Source organism: Pan troglodytes, chromosome 1 (assembly GCF_028858775.2).
Source record: "Pan troglodytes isolate AG18354 chromosome 1, NHGRI_mPanTro3-v2.0_pri, whole genome shotgun sequence".
NCBI lineage: Eukaryota > Metazoa > Chordata > Mammalia > Primates > Hominidae > Pan > Pan troglodytes.
The window spans coordinates 36712748-36736674 of record NC_072398.2 but is presented as its reverse complement, the minus strand read 5'-3'; the positions used below and the strand labels follow the sequence as shown (position 1 = coordinate 36736674).

Here is a 23927-nt window from a genome sequence, read left to right as displayed (position 1 = left end):
CCTAGCAGAGCCCACACATTTGTCTGTCTCTGTCCAGTACTGTGCCACTTTGATTCCTGTGGTTTTTCCACTGTTCTGAGATCTGGGAAGGTGCTCTCCCTACTACTCTTCCCCATCCCCAAACTTGTCTTGGTTATTTTTGAACGTGTTCTAAGTATGCTTTAAGACTAGCTTACTTAGTTCCACAAAAAAATTCATTGGGACTTTTAACTGTGATAGAAACTGAATTTATAGATTAATTTTAGAAAAAAATGTCTTTTACATCAACTTTTATAAATAAATGCTCTACAGAGATTTGAAAAAGAGTACACTGTCAGTTACAAAGTTTTGTGCCCCCACATGTATACACACACATACATACTCTAAATTTATTAACTGCACTATTCGATTCTTATCCTTTCTAGTTTTTGTCTATTTGATCTGTGAATTTCTGAGAGGGGTGTTTAAATCGTGCTCTAAAGTGATGGTATTTTTTACTTCTAACGGGTTTTGCTTAAAATATATAAATGTCATGCTGTTTTGTACATAAAGTTTTGGAACTGTTCAGTCGTCTTAGTGGAGAGTATGGAGTTGAACCTCTTATCAATATTAAACATCCTTCTTGCAAACTTTTGCACGTGGAATTCCACACTATTAATATTGTCACTTCTGGTTTTCGTTGCATCTTCTCAAGACAGCTTTGTCCATCTATTTATTTTTCAACCTTTCTGTACCATTTTGTTTTAAGTGTGCAACAGAAAGCACTGTCCCTGGTTTCTATTATCCATTTCTTCCTTTAGTACTAGAATGGCTTTCCCAACCCAGATTTCAGCAGAATCCACTCCCCCTGCTGGAGCCTCATCTCTGCCCTCAAATGTAGCCACGTGATAAAGTTCCTAATGTGCGAAAGAAAAGGGGACTCATTCAACTCCACCCCATTTCCTGAAAAGGGAACTGCTTGCCCTCCACCTTCCCAGGCCTGGGCATGTGCACAGACACACACACACACACACACACACACACACACACACACACACAGCCCACATGGACCAGAACAATGCCCAGGGGACAGCACAGTGACAAGACAAAAGTCATGGCTGGACTATCCTATGAGGCAGTACTGCCCACTACGCCACACGGCCTGCATGCCAGGACTGTTCTCAGAGAGAGAAGGAGGCTTCTCCCTCATCTCAGCCATTGTATTTGCGGGTTTTGTTTTTATTTGGTAGCTTAGCCTATACTCTGACTAATACACAATTTGTTAGCTGACACTGGAGTGTTGTTGTTTTTTTTTTTGAGACGGCGTCTCACTCTGTTGCCCAAGCTGGAGTGCACTGGCATGATCTCGGCTCACTGCAAGCTCCGCCTCCCGGGTTCAGGCGATTCTCCTGTCTTGCCCTCCCAAGTAGCTGGGACTACAGGCACGTGCCACTACACACGCCTGATTTTTTTATTTTTATTTTTAGTAGAGACGGGGTTTCGCCATGTTAGCCAGGATGGTCTCGATCTCCTGACCTCGTGATCCACCCGCCTCGGCCTCCCAAAGTGCTGGGATTACAGGCATGAGCCACCACGCCCGGCTGGAGTGTTTTATGGTTGCAAAAAAAATCAAAATGAGGGAACAGCCAAACATTTGGGCAGTGGGAAAATGGCGGGCAGTAAGGAAATAGATAAGGATCCCGCAGGCTGGAAAGGTGGCAAACCTTATTGTGCCGGAGCAGAGCATTTGGTAAAAAATAACTACCATTAAATTGAGAGCATGAAAGAAAGCACCAGAAAATCATCAAAATTCCGAAGATTTTACAAATACAACAGGATGAGACCCTCGACTGGGGTCACTTTCACATGGACTTGATTAGATGCGAACAGCCAGAAGCCTACACATTTCTGAAATCTCACTGCAAACATAGGCAGTGGCAGGAGGCGGGTAACAAGCCACCCTCCAAGTTTGCAATTGTTTAGCACTAAAGCTGCTCACACAAGCAGGAAGTGAGTGGCACAAGCTGTGCAGCCACCAGGGAGGGCGTATTTTCTAATGTCCACTTCAGATATGGCCACAGAGCATTACCACCAAGGCAGAAGCTCCCAGGGGACGAGGCCAGAGCACACAGGAGTCTCTTTCTGAGGGCAGCAACAGGTTCAAACCAAGGAGCTTACTTCATGCCAAGAAGGCGTCTCACTGGTCCCACCCTGCAGGGTTCCACCACTGCTGCAGAGCAGAGCTGCGGGCCCTTCCCCTTCTTCCTTTTCCAAATGGGAGCTCTACTGCTCTCATCATATTCTTCCTCCACTGCTATACGCTGGTTTGGGTAGGAAACTTGGTGGATAGGGAGGAGATAACTTCTCTGTTAGTTTATAGCTTGTGGACTTCAAGAAATTGATGGAGGAGATGAACCAACACTCAGAGTTGGGGGCAGTAGCTGCATTCAACTTCATTTCCATAAAAACAACTCTCTCTTTGTGCCCTTATTTCAAGGGTTTTTACACTCTTTAGTCGAATTATGTAACTATTGTAACAAGTGCAACTGGCCTACACAGGTTTGGAAATGACCCTCACTGACTCCTCCTAAGCATACCCTTCAACTGGGGGAGGAGAGGAGGGCATCCAGAGAATAGGCATCTGGTGGGACGGAAGCAGCCACGAGTTTTCATTAGCGTGTTTTACAGAGAGATGAAGGGAGCTGGGAATCCAGACAAAGAGCTTCTATTATACATATAACTCCACATTGGAATTGTTTAAAAGTTGCTTTCCTTTTTGTTTTAATTAGCTTCCACTTCCCTATTCTAGAGTCCATTCTATTTGTTCATCTTGGTCCTTTTCTGTCGTTGGTTTCATGCAAATGTCTGGTGACCATTAATTCTCCATTCTTATTTATGAATGAAGGATTAGGTTGACTAGTATAGGTCTGGGTTTTGGTTTCTTCCAAAGTAGTAAATTTCTGTTTCTCTAATAGGCCTCTCCCTTGCATGGGAAAGCTAAGTATGCTCTGTGGAAGCACACTGAGTATTCCAGTGTGTTTTACTCTGGGAAGAGTCCTTTCCTTTAGTTCTCTCTCCTTTTCCATTGTAGAAGTCTGCTCTGTTTCCTATGCCTACACAAAGAATCTTCCCTTCGCTTCTGTAGAGAATGGTTCCAGGGTCTTTTACCCAGAGGCAACCATCCCCAGCGGCCCTGCATACCTGGGGAGGGTATAGGGTGTGTCTGGCCCAGCCAACAGGCAGTCCAGTAATGACTACCCTGCTCTCTAACGGTGCTGATTCCAAGCTGGGGGTTTGGAAGGAAAGCTTGTACCTCTACAGCAGGTCTCTCCTTCATCTGTTTTGGGTTAGGGGTTTGCTCTAATTTGTTTGCTCCACCAATCTGGCCCAAGCTGTTTTTTATGCTTTATACCAGTTCCTCAAAATGTCTGGTCCACTGGTGATATCCTTTCTTCACGTGCAAAGCTATTATTGATGTTCTAGTCTGTTCTATCTCATTCCTTAGAGAATCATTTCAGCAGGATTTTAGGAGGGGGCCTAGCGTTCACATACTAACAAAAAAAATATTAGTGTTATTCTTTCATCTTAAAACCCACTAACAGTTCCCTGTTACCCAAGGGAGCAAGTGTGGCTCTACAGCACGATGCATGTTCTTTTCTCATCTGGCCATTACTCTGTCCACAGCTTCATCACCCACCAGTCTTCCAGGGCTCCTGACCCTATGAAACATTTCCCCACCAACTGCAATTGTGCCCAGAGGCACAAGTACAACATGTCGTCTCTTCCCTTTAGGTCATGGTGCAATTTCCTCTGCCTAGAAAACCTTTCCTTCCCAATTTCATCTGGAAAACTATTGTAGCCCCTTTCAATGCCTTCTGAAGCAAGGATATGAAATGAAAAAGATGAGATGTAAATCAATACAAAACGCCGACCCTGTCTTTGAAACCCTGTGCAGTGCCACTCCTCCAGGGCGCTCCTAACCCCATCCCTCAGTCATCCTTCCCAGCCGTGCTGTGTTGTGCACGACAGCATGGCCAGCCCAGGGCCCAGGAGTCCTTGTCCCCAGACCGACGCTCCTTTACGCCGGCATATTTATTTCAAACTATGGATTCTCAGGCCCCACCTAAGGAATTATAATTCAGTTGGCTTCACATGGAACCTAGAAATTCATATTTTCAAAAAGTATCCTGGCAATTCTGTCAAGTGGTCAGGTATGGGACCCACTTCGCTATATCACACCAGCCCCACCCTTTAGCCCTGTCATTCTTCCATTGGGGACAGGGTCTCACCGCACTGTCAGGAATCCCTGAGCATTACTCAGCAAAGGCTGGAGGCCTCACTGTCCTCCCTGAATGCAAGTGAGCCAACCACAGCCAAGTGTCCACATGGCACAGCCGCATGTCTCCGTGGGGACTAAGGCCCCACACTGAGTGAGTGGAAGAAGGACTCCTAGGAAGAAGGAAACTTGGGGCCTCGGGTTGCGGGGCTAACGGAGCAGCTGCCCAGACCCAGCTCAGGCAGACAGGAATTACCACAGTCTGATTGGAGAAGGGATCCGTGTAGTTGATCCTCTGGGTGGTGCAATTCATGTCACCTGGCTGGCCAGGGCTTGTCAGAGGAGGAATGACCTCGTAATGGTGCTTACAGCTGAGCAACTGGGCCTGACCGGGGTACAGGGCAATACCTGGGGGCACAAACAGGAAAAGCAAGTGTCAGAAATCACACTCCTGACCACATCCCTGAAATCATCTCACACCTACCAACAACCTACGTTCTGGACTCCCTGGAGGACTGCAGGGAAGGGAGAAGAAAAGGGTTTCAGAGGGTGAGGAGCCACATCCCCTGGCCTCAGAAAGCCCCGCTCTAGCAGAGGGCACAAGCCCCTCCTCAGTAAGCCCCTGGCCAACCTGGGATCCAGCCGCCCTGATGCCCACATCAAAACCCACTCCACCTCAGTGCCCCGCTCCACACCCTCCGAAGGAGTGTCTCTTGACTCAGCCCCTGTGCCATCCCTCTGGGCCAACACCCACCTGCAGAATCACTGGGAGGCTCTAAACTGTGGAACTCCTCAGAACTCATTTTGTCTCTTAGACTGGGAGCCCCAAGTGTGCAAGTCACATCCCAAGAGTCCCTCCCTCTTCCCAGCCCAGGCACCTCTATTGACAGTAGCTGTCCAGCCTCAAGGGCAGCAATGCTAAGACAGCAGCACATGGCATCAGAGACAGACAGACTTCAGAGACACTAAGACACCAGACAGAGAAAGTAAAACGTACAGATAAAGAAGACTCAAGCAGACACACAGAGAAGAGGGACAAACACAAGACAGGAAGAGATGGGCAGAGGAGCCATGACCAGCACACCTGACTCTGCTGGAGGCTGGCAGGAAGCCCCAGAGAGAGGGCACCCAGACTCTGGCTCTGCCATGTGAGCAGGCCCTCCCACAGGTTACTCAGGGGCATCTGTGGGCAGAACAGGTGGCACACACTGGGTGGACAGGGCCCAAGTCACACAGCTCATGCCTCCTCATTTACTCTACAGCCCCTAGAACATCCAGTGCCAGCCCTGCAGCCCAGAGCAGATAGCCTGCTCTATAGCAGAGTGGACTCCCCACTCAGGGACCAGACACCCCAGTGAGACAGGTATACCCAGTGTGGCCTGGGAGTCCCTCTCCAGGCAGGGTTGAATGGCCTCGCCTCCCCTGCCATCCTCCCCACCCCACAGTCCAGCCTTGACTCCTGCTTCTCCTCATCCCTGCCCTCTGGCCCCAGCCAAGTTAGTCTCATCCTCTCCAGAGAAGCCCTCTGCCTCCCTAGACACCCCTTCGCTCTGCTGATCCCCATCCCAAAGACACTCTCTTCCCATCTATGTGCTTTTCGAGGCCCATCTCAAATCCTACCTCTCTGCCAAGCTTTCCCTGACCCCTCTAGCAGCCTGCAGTAGCTGCTCCAGGCTCTGTCCATTTCTGTCCTCAGCACGTAACACATTCCCAACAGCAGCTCCTTGGGCGTAGACTCTATACCTAGACTATGCTTGGTTGGACTCCTCTGCCCTGCCCGTACTACCACAAATACAATGGCAGCTCAGGGAGTATCTGCCAGCTGACACCCTAGATCTGGGGCCCTGATGCCTGGCCCAGGGGCAGGCTCTACCTGGGGCATCATAGCGATCCACTTCCTTGTAAGACACAGACATGACAGGGTGCTTGAGTTTCTCACGAAAGTCTGTGATGGTCCGGTAGACCAGGAAGACGGCCACAGCCATGAGCAGCAGGTAGATGAAGATGAGTAGGACCGAGAAGACGTTCTTCAGGCAGGCCTTGCTGAAGCGGATGCTGCTGGAGGCGGACTCGCTGTCCAGGCCTGACAACAACAAAACACCATGTGACCCAGGGCACAGGGACAAGGTACAGACAGAGATGGCCAGCAACCTCCAGGCCCTTGCCTGCCTCACCAAGGAGGTGAAGTCACCTGCACGCCCAACCTTTCCACCTCACCCCACAAATCATAACAAAGGGCACCTGTAAACATTTACTACACAGCTTCTCTGCCAGGTAGAGGACACCAAGCTGAAGGAGACTTATTCATTGTCTTTAAGGAGTTTACTCTCAAAAGAAAAAAGATAAAAGATAAAAAACGATAAAAATGTTAAAAGAAAAAGCAAAAAACAAACAAAAAGAACAGAAAAAAGGAGTTTACTCTCTAGAGGGATAGGCAGTTACAATCCAACAAGTGAGCTGGCCCCAACCTACCTCTCTGGCCTTATCCCTCACCGCTCCACTTCCCCAGTTCACCCAGCTCTAGCTCCACCTCTACTCATCGACTTTCTGTTCTTCTGGAGTGCCCTTCTCAACCCGGGAGTCCCTCACACTTACCATTCCCTCTGCTTGATTTTCTTTTCTTCCACAGCTGATGCTTCACTCATCCTAAGCCCCGAAAGCTTTTTGCTTGGCATCTGGCTTCCAACAGTGACAGAGTAGCTTGGTCACGCCATCCTTCCATGGAAGCATTTTAATTTAGAAAGACATTTTATTGGCCAGGCGCAGTGGCTCACGCCTGTAATCCCAGCACTTTGGGAGGCCGAGGCGGGAGGATCACCTGAGGTCGGGAGTTCGAGACCAGCCTGACCAACATGGTGAAACCCCCGTCTCTACTAAAAATACAAAATTAGCTGGGCGTGGTGGCGCATGCCTGTAATCCCAGCTACTCAAGAGGCTGAGGCAGGAGAATTGCTTGAACCCAGGAGGCGGAGGTTGCAGTGAGCCGAGATTACTCCATTGCACTCCAGCCTGGACGACAAGAGCGAAACTCCATCTCAAAAAAAAAAAAAAAAAAGAAAAAAGAAAGAAAGACATTTTCTTGAGGAAGCCTCTCCTGACCCCTAACCTTTATTTGGGCACCTCTTCCTCAGTGTTCCCAGGGAGCCCTGTACATCCCCTACTTCATCACTCTGCAATGTCATGTCTATACATCTTTTATCCTCCTAGGCTGTGAGTTCCATGAGGGCAGGGATGGGGCCAGTCTTATCCCTAACTGAATCCTTAGCCCTTCATGCTATGCCTGGAACATTCTGCATTTACATGGTGACTGATTGAACACGTCCTGATGCTATTGGTACAACACAACTCTGTCTCCCCTACCTCCCTCACAAAATCCTGAGGCTGGAAGCTACATTAATCTCTGTTATGGACGAAACTGTATCCCCCACCCTCAAATTCAGGTTGAAGCCCTAACCCTCAATGTGACTATATTTAGAGACAGGGACTTCAAGGATATAATTAAGGTTAAATGTGGCCATAAGGATGAGGCCTGATCCAATACGACCAGAATCCTTATAAGAGGAGGAGACACTAGGAGCACATGCACACAGGAAAAAAGGCCATGTGAGGACACAATAAGAAGGCAGCCGTCTGCAAGCCAAGGAGAAAGGCCTCACCAGAATTCAATCCTGCTGGCACCTTGATATTGGATTCTCACTTCCAGAACTGTGAGAAATAAATTTCTGTTGTTTATGCCACTCAACTGTGGCATTTTGTTACAGCAGTCCGAGCTGACTAAATCCACAGGGCTCCCTGTGCCCTCTCTGCTCCTCAGCTGAAAATGGAGCTCCCTGAGAAGAAGCCCTATTTCCTCCACAGCCCAGCTGAGCACAAGGCTGAGAACAAGGGAAGCATCTGAATGTAAGCCCCAAAAGGTATCTGCTTGGCATCTGGCTTCCAACAGTGACAGAGTAGCAGTGTCACATCACCCTTCCACAGAAAACAATTATAAACTTTGGACAACATATTTTAAATTATTTGAAGGCACTGGGAGAATGATCAAAAGCAGGTAGAAATTGAAAGAGAGGCTACCCTTGAAAGAGAAGAACTGTACTTGGTGAGATTTATACATCTGTAGCTTTTTGCCTAAGAATACATGCCAATCCCTATAAGGCATGGTTCAGAGTGACAGGGACAAAGTTCAGGGCTAGAAGAGCAGCCAGAAAGTTAAGACAAAACCATGAAAGGGAGGGAGCCACACAGGGGGTGAAACTCCCAAATCTGCAACTAAATATATGTTCAGATCCTTGGCTGGAGAACCCAGGGGGGGCCAGCAAAAAGTAACAACTGGAAATTGAAAGAACTGCATGGAGATTTCAACTACGGCTAATGCAGTGGAGATAGGAGTTTAGAGCTTAAATCTTGCCATATTAACAATATGCCAAGAAAAAAAAATACCCTTCTGAAGATCATAACAGAATCCAGAATCTCTATATCATTCATAATGTCCAGTGTTCAATCAAAAATCACTAGACATGCTAAGAAACAAGAAAATGTGACCTGTACTCAAGAAAAAAAGCAATCTATAGAAACCAACACCAAGATGACCCAGTGTTGCAATTTAGCAGAGAGAAAATTTACAGCACTTAAAGGAAAATATCTGAATAAGGAATAAAGACAAGATCAATAGAGAAATAGAAACTAATAACAATGGCCAAATATATAGAATTTCAGTTTTGCAGGATGAAAAAGCATTGTGGAGATGGATGGTGGTGATGGTTGCACAGCAATATGAAAGTGCTTAATATCACTGAACTCTACATTTTAATGAGTAAGATGATGAGTTTTACATTATGTGTATCTAACCACTGTAAAAATGTTTCATTAAATTTAAAAAAACAGATGGAAATTCCAGATCTGACAAGAAATAAATGAAATAAAAAGTTCACTGTATAGGCTTAATAGCAAAAGACGGCAGAGAAAGAGTTCGTGAACTCAAAGTTTAATCAACAGAAACTATCCAATTTGAAGAAAATATTGAAGGAAAAAAAAAACTAAATGGAGCCCAGAAAATTGTTACAGTATCTAGCAGTGTAGTGACATGTAACTGGAGACAGAAAATGGGTCACAAAAAATATCTGAGGCCGGGGGTGTGGTGGTTCACCCCTGTAATCCCAGCACTTTGGGAGGCTGAGGCAGGCGGATCACAAGGTCAAGAGATCGAAACCATCCTGGCCAATGTGGTGAAACCCCATCTCTACTAAAAATACAAAAATTAACTGGGCGTGGTGGTGCATGCCTATAATCCCAGCTACTCAGGAGGCTGAGGCAGGAGAATTGCTTGAACCCGGGAGGCGGAGGTTGCATTGAGTTGAGATCACGCCATTGCACTCCAGCCTAAGAAACAAGAGCAAAACTCCATCTCAAAAAGAAAAGAAAAAAAAAAAAAAAAAGACTATTGATATTGGGTTCCAAGATGGCTGAATAGGAACAGCTCCAGTCTACAGCTCCCAGCGAGAGAGATGCAGAAGATGGGTGATTTCTGCATTTCCAACTGAGGTACTGGGTTCATATCACTGGGGCTTGTCACACAGTGGGTGCAGGACAGTGGGTGCAGCGCACCGAGTGTGAGCCGAAGCAGGGTGAGGCATCGCCTCACCCGGGAAGCAGAAAGGGTCAGGGAATTCCCTTTCATAGCCAAGCAAAGCTGTGACAGATGGCACCTGGAAAATCGGGCCACTCCCACCCTAATACTGCGCTTTTCCAATGGTCTTAGCAAATGGCACACCAGGAGATTATATCCCGCGCCTGGCTCAGAGGGTCCCACACCCACAGAGCCTCGCTCATTGCTAGCACAGCAGTTTGAGATCCAACTGCAAGGCGGCAGCGAGGCTGGGGGAGGGGCACCTGCCATGGCTGAGGCTTGAGTAGGTAAACAAAGCGGCCGGGAAGCTCGAACTGGGTGGAGCCCACCGCAGCTCAAGGAGGCCTGCCTGCCTCTGTAGGCTCCACCTCTGGGGGCAGGGCATAGCCGAACAAAAGGCAGCAGAAACCTCTGCAGATTTAAATGTCCTTGTCTGACAGCTTTGAAGAGAGTAGTGGTTCTCCTAGCACAGGGTTTGAGATCTGAGAACAGACAGACTGCCTCCTCAAGTGGGTCCCTGACCCCTGAGTAGCCTATCTGGGAGGCACCCCCCAGTAGGGGCAGACTGACATCTCACACGGCCAGGTACCCTTCTGAGACAAAACCTCCAGAGGAACGATCAGACAGCAACATTTGCTGTTCATCAATATTCGCTGTTCTGCAGCCTCCGCTGCTGATAACCAGGCAAACAGGGTCTGGAGTGCACCTCCAGCAAACTCCAACAGACCTGCAGCTGAGAGTCCTGACTGTTAGAAGGAAAACTAACAAACAGAAAGGACATCCACACCAAAACCCCATCTGTACATCACTATCATCAAAGACCAAAGGTAAATAAAACCACAAAGATGGGGAAAAAAACAGAACAGAAAAACTGAAAATTCTAAAAATCAGAGTGCCTCTCCTCCTCCAAAGGAACGCAGCTCCTCACCAGCAACGGAACAAAGCTGGACAGAGAATGACTTTGATGTGTTGAGAGAAGAAGTCTTCAGACGATCAAACTTCTCCAAGCTAAAGGAGGAAATTCAAACCCAATGCAAAGAAGTTAAAAACCTTGAAAAAAGATTAGACGAATGGCTAACTAGAATAACCAATGCAGAGAAGTCCTTAAAGGACCTGATGGAGCTGAAACCCATGGCATGAGAACTACATGATGAATGCACAAGCTTCAGTAGCTGATTCGACCAACTGGAAGAAAGGGTATCAGTGATGGAAGATCAAATGAATGAAATGAAGCGAGAAGAGAAGTTTAGAGAAAAACAGAATTTAAAAAAACGAACAAAGCCTCCAAGAAATATGGGACTATGTGAAAAGACCAAATCTACGTCTGATTGGTGTACCTGAAAGTGACGGGGAGAATGGAACCAAGTTGGAAAACACTCTGCAGGATATTATCCAGGAGAACTTCCCCAACCAAGCAAGGCAGGCCAACATTCAAATTCAGGAAATACAGAGAATGCCACAAAGATACTCCTCGAGAAGAGCAACTCTCAGACACATAATTGTCAGATTCACCAAAGTTGAAATGAAGGAAAAAATGTTAAGGGCAACCAGAGAGAAAGGTCGGGTTACCCACAAAGGGAAGCCCATCAGACTAACAGCTGATCTCTCAGCAGAAACTCTACAAGCCAGAAGAGTGGGGGCCAATATTCAACATTCTTAAAGAAAAGAATTTTCAACCCAGAATTTCATATCCAGCCAAACTAAGCTTCATAAGTGAAGGAGAAATAAAATACTTTACAGACAAGCAAATGCTGAGAGATTTTATCACCACCAGGCCTGCCCTAAAAGAGCTCCTGAAGGAAGCACTAAACATGGAAACGAACAACTGGTACCAGCCACTGCAAAAACACGCTAAATTGTAAAGACCATCAATGCTAGGAAGAAACTACATCAACTAATGAGCAAAATAACCAGCTAACATCATAATGACAGGATCAAATTCACACATAACAATATTAACCTTAAATGTAAATGGGCTAAATGCTCCAATTAAAAGACAGACTGGCAAATTGGATAGTCAAGACCCATCAGTGTGCTGTATTCAGGAAACCCATCTCACGTGCAGAGACACACATAGGCTCAAAATAAAGGGATGGAGGAAGATCTACCAAGCAAATGGAAAACAAAAAAAGGCAGGGGTTGCAATCCTAGTCTCTGATAAAACAGACTTTAAACCAACAAAGATCAAAAGAGACAAAGAAGGCCATTACATAATGGTAAAGGGATCAATTCAACAAGAAGAGCTAACTATCCTAAATATATATGCACCCAATACAGGAGCACCCAGATTCATAAAGCAAGTCCTTAGTGACCTACAAAGAGACTTAGACTCCCACACAATAATAATGGGAGACTTTAACACCACACTGTCAACATTAGACAGATCAACAAGACAGAAAGTTAACAAGGATATCCAGGAACTGAATTCAGCTCTGCACCAAGCAGATCTAATAGACATCTACAGAACTCTCCACCCCAAATCAACAGAATATACATTCTTCTTAGCACCACACCACACCTATTCCAAAACTGACCATATAGTTGGAAGTAAAGCACTCCTCAGCAAATGTAAAAAAATAGAAATTATAACAAACTGTCTCTCAGACCACAGTGCAATCAAACTAGAACTCAGGATTAAGAAACTCACTCAAAACCACTCAACTACATGGAAACTGAACAACCTGCTCCTGAATGACTACTGGGTACATAAGGAAATGAAGGCAGAAATAAAGATGTTCTTTGAAACCAACGAGAAGAAAGACACAACATACCAGAATCTCTGGGACACATTTAAAGCAGTGTGTAGAGGGAAATTTATAGCACTAAATGCCCACAAGAGAAAGCAGGAAAGATCTAAAATTGACACACTGACATCACAATTAAAAGAACTAGAGAAGCAAGAGCAAACACATTCAAAAGCTGGCAGAAGGCAAGAAATAACTAAGATCAGAGCAGAACTGAAGGAGACTGAGACACAAAAAACCCTTCAAAATATCAATGAATCTAGCAGCTGGTTTTTTGAAAAGATCAACAAAATTGATAGACAGCTAGCAAGACTAATAAGGAAGAAAAGAGAGAAGAATCAAATAGACGCAATAAAAAATGATAAAGGGGATATCACCACCGATCTCACAGAAATACAAACTACCATCAGAGAATACTATAAACACCTCTACGCAAATAAACTAGAAAATCTAGAAGAAATGGATAAATTCCTCGACACATACACCCTCCCAAGACTAAACCAGGAAGAAGTTGAATCTCTGAATAGACCAATAACAGGCTCTGAAATTGAGGCAATAATTAATAGCTTACCAACCAAAAAAAGTCCAGGACCAGATGGATTCACAGCCAAATTCTACCAGAGGTACAAGGAGGAGCTGGTACCATTCCTTCTGAAACTATTCCAATCAATAGAAAAAGAGGGAATCCTCTCTAACTCATTTTATGAGGCCAGCATCATCCTGATACCAAAGCCTGGCAGAGACACAACAAAAAAAGAGAATTTTAGACCAATATCCCTGATGAACATCGACGCAAAAATCCTCAATAAAACACTGGCAAACCGAATCCAGCAGCACATCAAAAAGCTTATCCACCATGATCAAGTGGGCTTCATCCCTGGGATGCAAGGCTGGTTCAACATATGCAAATCAATAAACATAATCCAGCATATAAACAAAACCAAAGACAAAAACCACATGGTTATCTCAATAGATGCAGAAAAGGCCTTTGACAAAATTCAACAGCCCTTCATGCTAAAAACACCAATAAATTAGGTATTGATGGGACGTATCTAAAAATAACAAGAGCTATTTATGACAAAACTACAGCCAATATCATACTGAATGGGCAAAAACTGGAAGCATTCCCTTTGAAAACTGGCACAAGACAGGGATGCCCTCTCTCACCACTCCTATTCAACATAGTGTTGGAAGTTCTGGCCAGGGCAATCAGGCAGGAGAAGGAAATAAAGGGTATTCAATGAGGAAAAGAGGAAGTCAAATTGTCCCTGTTTGCAGATGACATGATTGTATATCTAGAAAACCCCATCGTCTCAGCCCAAAATCTCCTTAAGCTGATAAGCAACTTCAGCAAAGTCTCAGGATACAAAATCAGTGTGCAAAAATCATAAGCATTCTTATACACCAAGAACAGACAAACAGAGAGCCAAATCATGAGTGAACTCCCATTCACAATAGCTTTAAAGAGAATAAAATACCTAGGAATCCAACTTACAAGGGATGTGAAGGACCTCTTCAAGGAGAACTACAAACCACTGCTCAATGAAATAAAAGAGGACACAAACAAATGGAAGAACATTCCATGCTCAGGGATAGGAAGAATCAATATCATGAAAATGGCCATACTGCCCAAGGTAATTTATAGATTCAATGCCATCCCCATCAAGCTACCAATGACTTTCTTCACAGAATTGGAAAAAACTACTTTAAAGTTCATATGGAACCAAAAAAGAGCCCGCATTGCCAAGTCAATCCTAAGCCAAAAGAACAAAGCTGGAGGCATCACGCTACCTGATTTCAAACTATACTACAAAGCAACAGTAACCAAAACAGCATGGTACTGGTACCAAAACAGAGATATAGACCAATGGAACAGAACAGAGCCCTCAGAAATAATACTGCACATCTACAACTATCTGATCTTTGACAAACCTGACAAAAACAAGAAATGGGGAAAGGATTCCCTATTTAACAAACGATGCTGGGAAAACTGGCTAGCCATATGTAGAAAGCTGAAACTGGATCCCTTCCTTACACTTTATACAAAAATTAATTCAAGATGGATTAAAGACTTAAATGTCAGACCTAAAACCATAAAAACCCTAGAAGAAAACCTAGGCAATACCATTCAGGACATAGGCATGGGCAAGGACTTCATGTCTAAAACACCAAAAGCAATAGCAACAAAAGCCAAAATTGACAAATGGGGTCTAATTAAACTAAAGAGCTTCTGCACAGCAAAAGAAACTACCATCAGAGTGAACAGGCAACCTACAGAATGGGAGAAAATTTTTGCAATCTACTCATCTGACAAAGGGCTAATATCCAGAATCTACAAAGAACTCCAACACATTTACAAGAAAAAAACAAACAACCCCATCAACAAGTGAGTGAAGGATATGAACGGATACTTCTCAAAAGAAGACATTTATGCAGCCAACAGACACATGAAAAAATGCTCATCATCACTGGCCATCAGAGAAATGCAAATCAAAACCACAATGAGATACCATCTCACACCAGTTAGAATGGCGATCATTAAAAATTCAGGAAACAACAGGTGCTGGAGAGGATGTGGAGAAATAGGAACACTTTTACACTGTTGGTGGGACTGTAAACTAGTTCAACCATTGTGGAAGACAGTGTGGCAATTCCTGAGGGATCTAGAACTAGAAATACCATTTGACCCAGCCATCCCATTACTGGCTATATACCCAAAGGAATGTAAATCATGCTGCTATAAAGACACATGCAAACATATGTTTATTGCAGCACTACTCACTATAGCAAAGACTTGGAACCAACCCAAATGTCCAACAATGATAGACTGGATTAAGAAAATGTGGCACATATACACCATGGCATACTATGCAGCCATAAAAAAGGATGAGTTCATGTCCTTTGTAGGGACATGGCTGAAGCTGGAAACCATCATTCTCAGCAAACTATCGCAAGGACAAAAAACCAAACACCGCATGTTCTCACTCATAGGTGGGAATTGAACAATGAGAACACTCGGACACAGGAAGGGGAACATCACACACCGGGGCCTGTTGTGGGGTGGGGGAAAGGGTAGGGATAGCATTAGGAGATATACCTAATGTAAATGACGAGTTACTTGGTGCAGCACACCAACATGGCACATGTATACATATGTAACAAACCTGCATTGTGCACATGTACCCTAGAACTTAAAGTATAATAAAAATATACATATACATATTGAAAAAAAAGAAATCTGAAAAAAAAAATGGCCCAAAACTGGAGAAAGACAACAACTTACAGATCCAAGAAGCTCAATAAACGCCAACCAGGATAACTTAAAAACAAACAAACAAACAAAAAAAAACCATCCCGAGGCAAATCATAATCAAAGTGCTAATGTAAAGAAAAGAGAAAAATCTTGAAGGCAGTGAGGGAAAAAAATATCTATCTATCTATCTATCTATCTATCTATCTATCTATCTGTCTGTTACATATAGAGCACTGATACTAACGACAACTAATTTCTGAACAGAAACAATGGAGGCCAGAAGACAATGGAACATCTTCAAATGCTGAAAGAAAAAAATTTTTTTGTCTACCAGTATAATTCTCTATCCAGCAAAACTTCAAAAATGAAGATGAAATAAAGATATTTTGAAACACAATGGCTGAGAGAATTCGTCACTAGCAGACCTGCACTAAACTGCATGCTAAGAAAAATTCTGAAAGCTAAAAGGAATTGACACTAGATGGTAACTCTCAGATGTAAAGAGCACTGAAAATGTTAAATGAGTAAAACAAAAAGCTACTTAAAAAAAAATTACGACTGCCTACAGCAGAAATTACTCAACAATATTGTAAGGTTTATAACTTGCAAGAAAGAAAAAACAGAGAAACAAACAAAAAAACCCAGCAAGACAAGTAGAAAACAGCAAAATGGTAGAGCCAAATCCAGCCATATCAATAATCACATCAAATGTAAATGGACTAAACCATCCAATTAAAAAGCAGAGACTGTCAGTCTGGATTAAGAATAAAACCCAACCATATGCTTTGATAGCAGATTTCAAATACAAAGACACAAAAGAATATCTGCTCATAATTATTTAATTTTACTTTATTTAAAGCACAAAAGCAGGCTCAGCACAGAACTATCAAAGTCTCCTGGGTTGGTAAAGACAAGGAAATAATTCATTCTTTACTTCTACAAGATCAAGCACCAACTCTACATGCATGATTTTGTACTAGGTGCTTCAGGGAGATATCAAATGGAGGACCGATGGTCTCTAATCCAAAGTGCTACAGAATTCAGAAACATATAAGGATATAAAACATGAGGTTTCCTTCAACTGCAGGAAGAATGGGAAGCACAGGGAGAAGGGCAGTTATCAGCAAAGACTCTGTGGAGGAGGTCATGTTAGTTCTGCACCTAAACCACAAGGAGAATTTTAAGGAAGAAATAATTTGGTTTCCATTATTCATTTATTTTCTGACTGAAAGAGCAGATATACTGTGCAGTGGTTACGAGCATGAGCTTTAGAGTCAGAGTTTTGAGCTCCAGCTGCAGCTTTGCTACTAACTACTCCATGATCCTAGACAAGTTACTCAGTGCTCCTAAAGCCTTACATTTTTCATGTAAAAAGAAAATAATCATTTCCATTTTACAGGATTTTTGAGAGAAGCAGATGACAGAACGCTGCAAAATGCATTACACAGTGCCTGCTCAATGGTAACAATTACTGGTACCAAAGAAACATAATGTACCCTCTACCCTTCAAAAAATGAAGTGCTCATTTATGAAAATAGCAAAAATAAAGATCATAGAACTATAATCTCTTTTGAAAAATAAATCTGAAAAGATATACACTGAAAATAAAATGGAGGCAGGGCAGAATATAGTATCTTTCACATAGTAGGAATGTAATGTTTCCATGTTTGTCGAATGAATAAATAACCTAAATAATAGATGAACTAAGTCTTGCCATGCTAACTCAATCCATCAGAGAATATTAGTGCAATCAAGCATGTAAAACTATAAACCAGTGAATGTTCCTTGCTGTTTTTTGGCAAAATACTTTAGAAGGTTTTCACTTTACACAGAAATGCAAATTTCCAGAACTGTCAGTGAGGCCCCTTTAGGTTTTAAGGAACAGGTTACTGTGGGCAGTGGAGGTTTACTCTACAGGTACGAGGATAAGTGAGAACTGGGGAAACCCAATGGGTAGCTGAGAGCTAAGCCACCAAGGTCCACAGCAGCTCTAGTTGTCCAAAAGGAATTAAGGCAATTCTTTCTCATCTCAGCCTCTTTTGTGTTTGATTTCACTTTTGCCTCTACCTATTGCTAATAGACACTGTGTCAATTTCTGCTCCTTCATGGCTTTGCTATCTGCCTTCTCTCCATGTTTCTCTCATGACCCTGCTCCACTTTACTAAGTCCTTCTCCGTGAGTCTTGCACTCAAATTATCCCCGAGAAAGTATCCTGTATAAGGTGTTCCACCAGATACCTCACAAGACACTGACCTCCTTCAAGTCCAGCCTATAGATGGCTTCCCTTTTTTGGGTGCTGACCCCTGAGCAGTCAGCTGTAGCTGGGCTGCAGGGCCACAGGATCTATGCACAGGAACCTACCCACAGCTATTTAGCTCGGAAGGTACAACCAACTCCCATGGTCCAAATGGGACCATGGGTATACTTCAAAACCTGATGGGTGAAAATACATTCACTGTCATGAGCTGCTCATAACTGCAGTGGCAATGAGTACCAGCTTACTACATTCTAACGGGGTTTGAAAAGATCACAAGATACAACTGAAGGAACTCTGAAGTGACTGATTTGTTGCATAACATCTGAATCTAATTTTTAAGAGTTGATAGGGACCTAAAAGGCCATCTGGCCCAACTCTACTCTTTGTACAACAATCCAGATCCCACAGCCAGTAACTGGCACAATCAGAATGAGAGAGTCTTAAGAGTCCTGACTCCTAGCCCAATGCTCTTTCCCTACACAATTGTGAGCATTTTTACAATTACAGTCATTAATAATAAAAGATGTAATTGAAAGAATATAACTTCATAACAAGTAGAAAAGTCTGAAACACTTTTTTTTTTTTTTTTAAGAGACACGGTCTCACTCTGTCACTCAGGCTGGAGTGCACTGGTGTGATCATAGCTCACTGCAGCCTTGAACTCCTGGACTCAAGTGGGGTCTCACTCTGTCACTCAGGCTGGAGTGCAGTGGCATGATTTTTGGCTCACTGCAACCTCCACCTCCCAGGCTCAATCAATCCTCCCATCTCAGCCTCCTGAGTAGCTGGGACTACAGGTACGTGCCACCATGCCCAGCTAATTTTTGTTATTTATTGTAGAGATGGGGTTTCACCATGTCACCTAGGCTGGTCTAGAACTCCTGTACTCAAGCAATCCACCCGCCTCGGCCTCCTAAAATGCTGGGATTACAGGCATGAGCCACTGTACCTGACCTGGAAAACTTTTTTTTTTGAGACGGAGTTTCACTCTTGTTGCCCAAGCTAGAGTCCAATGGTGCAATCTTGGTTCACCGCAACCTCCGCCTCCTGGGGTCCAGTGATTCTCCTGCCTCAGCCTCCCAAGTAGCTGGAATTACAGGTGTGCGCCACCACACCTGGCTAATTTTTTATATATTTAGTAGAAACGGGCTTTCACCATGTTAGCCAGGCTGGTCTTGAACTCCTGACCTCAGGTGATCTGCCCACCTCAGCCTCCCAAAGTGCTGGGATTACAGGGATGAGCCACTGCACCTGGCCCAGAAAACTTCTAAGACAAACTCTATACTACATCCAGGCTGAACAATATAATAAAGACGAACGATGACTGGCATCTGTGGACAGGTGTGTCCACTCTGCATTAAGCCAGATAAACATGATTTGAAATGTTTTGCCTTCATGATGGCCTTGGTTAAGGAAAGAGATGAAGTTCTCCCTACATGTTCCTGAAAATTCTAAAAATAGGCATAAAACAAGAAGATCACATGCCAATTCTATCACTGCAATTCATCTGGGAGAGGTACTTGGAACAAATTACTCTCATGGGAACATTGACCAAAAGCCTTCTCTTCTGTTTTACTCACAGAAGCCAAGTTTAGCTTCTTTACAGGCCTCTTCTTGATCCACAAATAGGAGTGTGATCTAAATAAAAACTGTAAAACTATTTACTTATCCTCCACACTTGCTATAAGTAACACTCCAATTCCGAAACTAGACACCATTATACTTTATCATAAAAAAAAACAGTGCTCGTTATTTGATAAAATGTCCTACGCACTATGTAGTGAGAAAACTAACACTGGCTTTTTGTGGCAAACTGGATGAATGTGCTTTAAAAGTATCATCCTTTAAATGAATGCAAACTCAGGGTAGTAGGAAGACAAAAATAATGCACAAGATGTTCCTGGGAAAGGTAGTTTATATGCTTTGTAAAATTCAAGACAGAATTCCTTCAAAACCCCAAACTTGCCCCAGAATGCAAGTTCATCCACTAAGGGGATCTGTGATGGGCAATTCGGTTACTGAAAATATCATGGAACCTCTATTTAGAGGAAGGGGGCTTGGTTGTCTGCCATAATCCTGTGAAACTCCACCTTGCAGGGAGCACTAGGCTAAGAGGCATTCTGAATTTTTTGCCCACCTTTTTTTTCTGTTTAGTGTGGTCAATTTTGTTTCTCTTTTTTAGATATAATTTACATACCATACAATTTACCCTTTTAAAGTAAATATATTCAGCAGTTTTTTGTATATTCACAAGATGTATAACCACCACGACTATCTACAGAAAATTTTCATTACCCAAAAAGAAACTCCATACCCAAGAGTGGTTACTTCCCCTTTCCTGGCAACCACTAATCTAATTTCTGTCCCTATGGATTTGCCTGTTCTGAACATTTCACATAAAGGGCATCATATATGTGGCTGTGTCTGACTTCTCTATGTTTTCGACATACAGCCAGGCGCGGTGGCTCACACCTGTAATCCCAACACTTTGGGACTCTGAGGTGGGAGGATCACCTGAGGTCAGGAGTTCGAGAACAGCCTGGCCAACATGGCAAAACCTCGTCTCTACTAAAAATACAAAAAGTAGCTGGTTGTGGTGGCACATGCTTGTAATCCCAGCCACTCGAGAGGCTGAGGCAGGACAATCACTTGAACCCAGGAGGCAGAGGTTGCAATGAGCCGAGACGGTGCCACTGCACTCTAGCCTGGGCAACAGAGACTCTTGTCTCAAAAAAAAAAAATATATATATATATATATATATTTATCCAAGTTACAGCATGCATCAGTTCCTTTTTTTTTTTTTTTTTTGCGACAGAGTCTCCCTCTGTCACCCAGGCTGGAGTGCAGTGGCACCATCTTGGCTCACTGCAACCTCCACCTCCCGGGTTCAAGTGATTCTCCTGCCTCAGCCTCCCAAGTAACTGGGATTACAGGTGCGCACCACCATACCTGGCTAATTTTTCATATTTTTGTTAGAGACGGGGTTGCACCATGTTGGTCAGGCTGGTCTTGAACTCCTGACCTCAAGTGATCCACCCACCTTGGCCTCCCAAAGTGCTGGGACTACAGGCATGAGCCACCGCACCCAGCCAGTTCCTCATTCTTTTATTGTCAAATAATATTCTATTGTGTGAATGTACCATTTTACTTATCCATTCATCAGTTGATAGTCATTTGGCTTATTTCCACTTTTTGGCTATTACAAATAAAGCTGCTATGAATATTCATGTACACATTTTTTGGAGATGTAAGTTTTCATGTGGACGTAAGTTTTCATTTCTCACGAATATACACCTAGGAATGGAATTGCTGGCCCATATGGTAACTCTGTAGTTAACCTTTTGAGGAACTGTCAGACTATTTTCCACAGCAGCTGCACCATTTTACATTCCCATCAGCAACGTATGGGGGTTCCAATCTCTCTACATCCTTGCCAAAACTTATTATCCACTTTTTAAAAATTATAACCATCCTAGTGGGTGTGAAGTGCTATCTCATCGTGATTTAGAGTTGCATTTCCTTGATGACTAATGATGTTGGCATTATTTCATGTGCTTACTAGTCATTTGTATATCTTCTTTGGAAAAATGTCTATTCAGATTCTTTGCCCATTTTTAAACTGAGTTATTTGTCTTTATTGTTGAATTGTAGGTGTTCTTTATATATTCTAAATACCAGTCCCTTATCAGATGTATGATTTGCAAATACTTTTTCCCATTCTGTGGGCTGTCTTTTCACTTTCTTGATAGTGTCCTTTGATACACAAAAGGTCTTCTTTTGAGGGGGACGGGAATGGAGTCTCACTCTGTCACCCAGGCTGGAGTGCAATGGCACGATCTTGGCTCACTACAACCTCCACCTCCTAGGTTCAAGCAATTCTCCTGCCTCAGCCTTCTGAGTAGCTGGAATTACAGGCATGAGCCACCATGCCTGGCTAACTTTGCATTTTTAGTAGAGGTGGAGTTTCACTATGTTGGTCAGGCTGGTCTCAAAATCCTGACCTTAGGTGATCCACCCACCTCGACCTCCCAAAGTGCTGGAATTACAGGCGTGATCCACCGTGCCCAGCCAAGGTTTTCATCTTGATAAGGTCTAATAATGAATTTTTTGTCTATCCCATTATATACAGTTGTTTCTATGGAGAACTGATTGTAATGACTAACCAAGGGTTTTCCTCAGTTTGATTACATCTCTGATGTAAGAAAGTGCTTATTCTATTAGCATGTCTGATGTCATTTCTCCCTTTGAACAGAATACTAATTGGTTCTGATTCACTTGATAGACAGGAAATGAATAGACTAAAGCTTTTAGTGCATTATGGTATGGAATTATGTATTCCAGAGAATAAAACTGATTTACAACCCTGCATGTTTGGGTGCTTAACTTGAATCTCTGCTACACTGTCCTCCTTTCTTGCAGCTCCTACCTCCAGGCCCTCCATTCAACTCCTTTTCCAGCCCCAGCTCCTCTTTTGGCCCCCAAACAGGGATGTTTGTGAGGTTCAGTCTTCATGGCCCCCCTGCTCATTTTCCATCTGTCCCTGTGACCTTGCCCCCATGGGATTTCTCCAGGTTGCACAACTCCAGCCCTCCCTTCTCTCCTGTCCATCCTGTAACTGTCATTGCCTCTGGGCCATCTCGACTTCAACTGACCGTATGCCAACAACAAATAGGTTTTTTTTTTTTTTTTTTTTTTTTTTTTGAGACAGGGTCTCTCACTCTGTCGCCCAGGCTGGTGTGCAGCAGTGCAATCTCAGCTCACTGCAACCTCCGCCTCCTGGGCTCAAGCGATTCTCCCACCTCAGCCTCCCAAGTAGCTGGGATTACAGATGCATGCCATCATGCCCAACTAATTTTCGTGTTTTTTGTAGAGACAGAGTTTTGCCATATTGCCCAGGCTGGTCTTGAACTCCTGGCCTCAAGTGACTCACCTGCCTCAGCCTCCCAAAGTGCTGGGATTACAGGCGTGCCACCACACCTGGCCATCTTCTTTTCTAAGCCATTTGCCTCTCTAGGCTCCATCTCTATGTAGTATCATTCTCCCGTTTGGCTGGCTTCAAAATTAAGAATCCTCTTTTGATTCTTCCTTCTCCCCCTCTGCTACAGCAAAGCACCCTCTCACATCAGCCTTTGCCACAGCATGGTTGTCTCCCTTTGCCTTAATCCAGCCACATTCATCTGAATCCTCACTTTACTCCTCTTACTGTCCTGTTCCAATCCTTTTATTTTTTATTTATTTATTTTTTTGAGACAGAGTCTCGCTCTGTTGCCCAGGCTGGAGTACAGTGGCGCGATCTCGGCTCACTGCAAGCTCTGCCTCCCAGGTTCACGCCATTCTCCTGCCTCAGCCTCCCGAGTAGCTGGGACTACAGGTACCCACCACCACTCCTGGCTAATTTTTTGTATTTTTAGTAGAGACGGGGTTTCATCGTGTTAGCCAGGATGGTGTCGATCTCCTGACCTCGTGATCCACCCACCTCAGCCTCCCAAAGTGCTGGGATCACAGGCATGAGCCACCGCGCCCAGCCCTAATCCTTTTAAATACTCCCTGCTCCCTACTAGATAATGTACAGACCCTGACACTCAGACCCCTCCACAATCTGACCAAGTCTCTCTTTCCTACCTCATCTCCCTCTACTTTGCTCACCAGCCCTCTGCCCCAACCATACCATGCTATTCATGATCTCTGACATGTCCTATTTTATTCCCATCTCTATACAGTTGCTCATGTCATCTCCCTTCCCTAGCCAGCCCCTTCTTTTGCACCTACATGTTACCTTTCCTTCGGAGTAGTCCCACTTTCTCAAACCAGCCAG

General features: G+C 44.0%; 1 protein-coding gene across 6 annotated transcripts in view; it reads right to left on the bottom strand.

Moving 5' to 3' along the window:
- PACC1 (proton activated chloride channel 1) overlaps positions 1-23927 on the bottom strand; it is a 51419-nt gene that overhangs the window by 17271 nt on the left and 10221 nt on the right. For 5 of the 6 annotated variants that reach the window (XM_514181.6, XM_054658472.2, XM_054658464.2 and 2 more), the window contains exons 3-4: positions 6108-6317; positions 4491-4642 (exon numbers count right to left, since the gene is read on the bottom strand). In XM_514181.6, the coding sequence (XP_514181.4) occupies positions 4491-4642; positions 6108-6317 (362 nt within the window). Of the gene's footprint in view, positions 1-4490; positions 4643-6107; positions 6318-6829; positions 6950-23927 lie in introns of those variants that run through there. The other variant, XM_054658467.2, reaches the window with a different exon arrangement.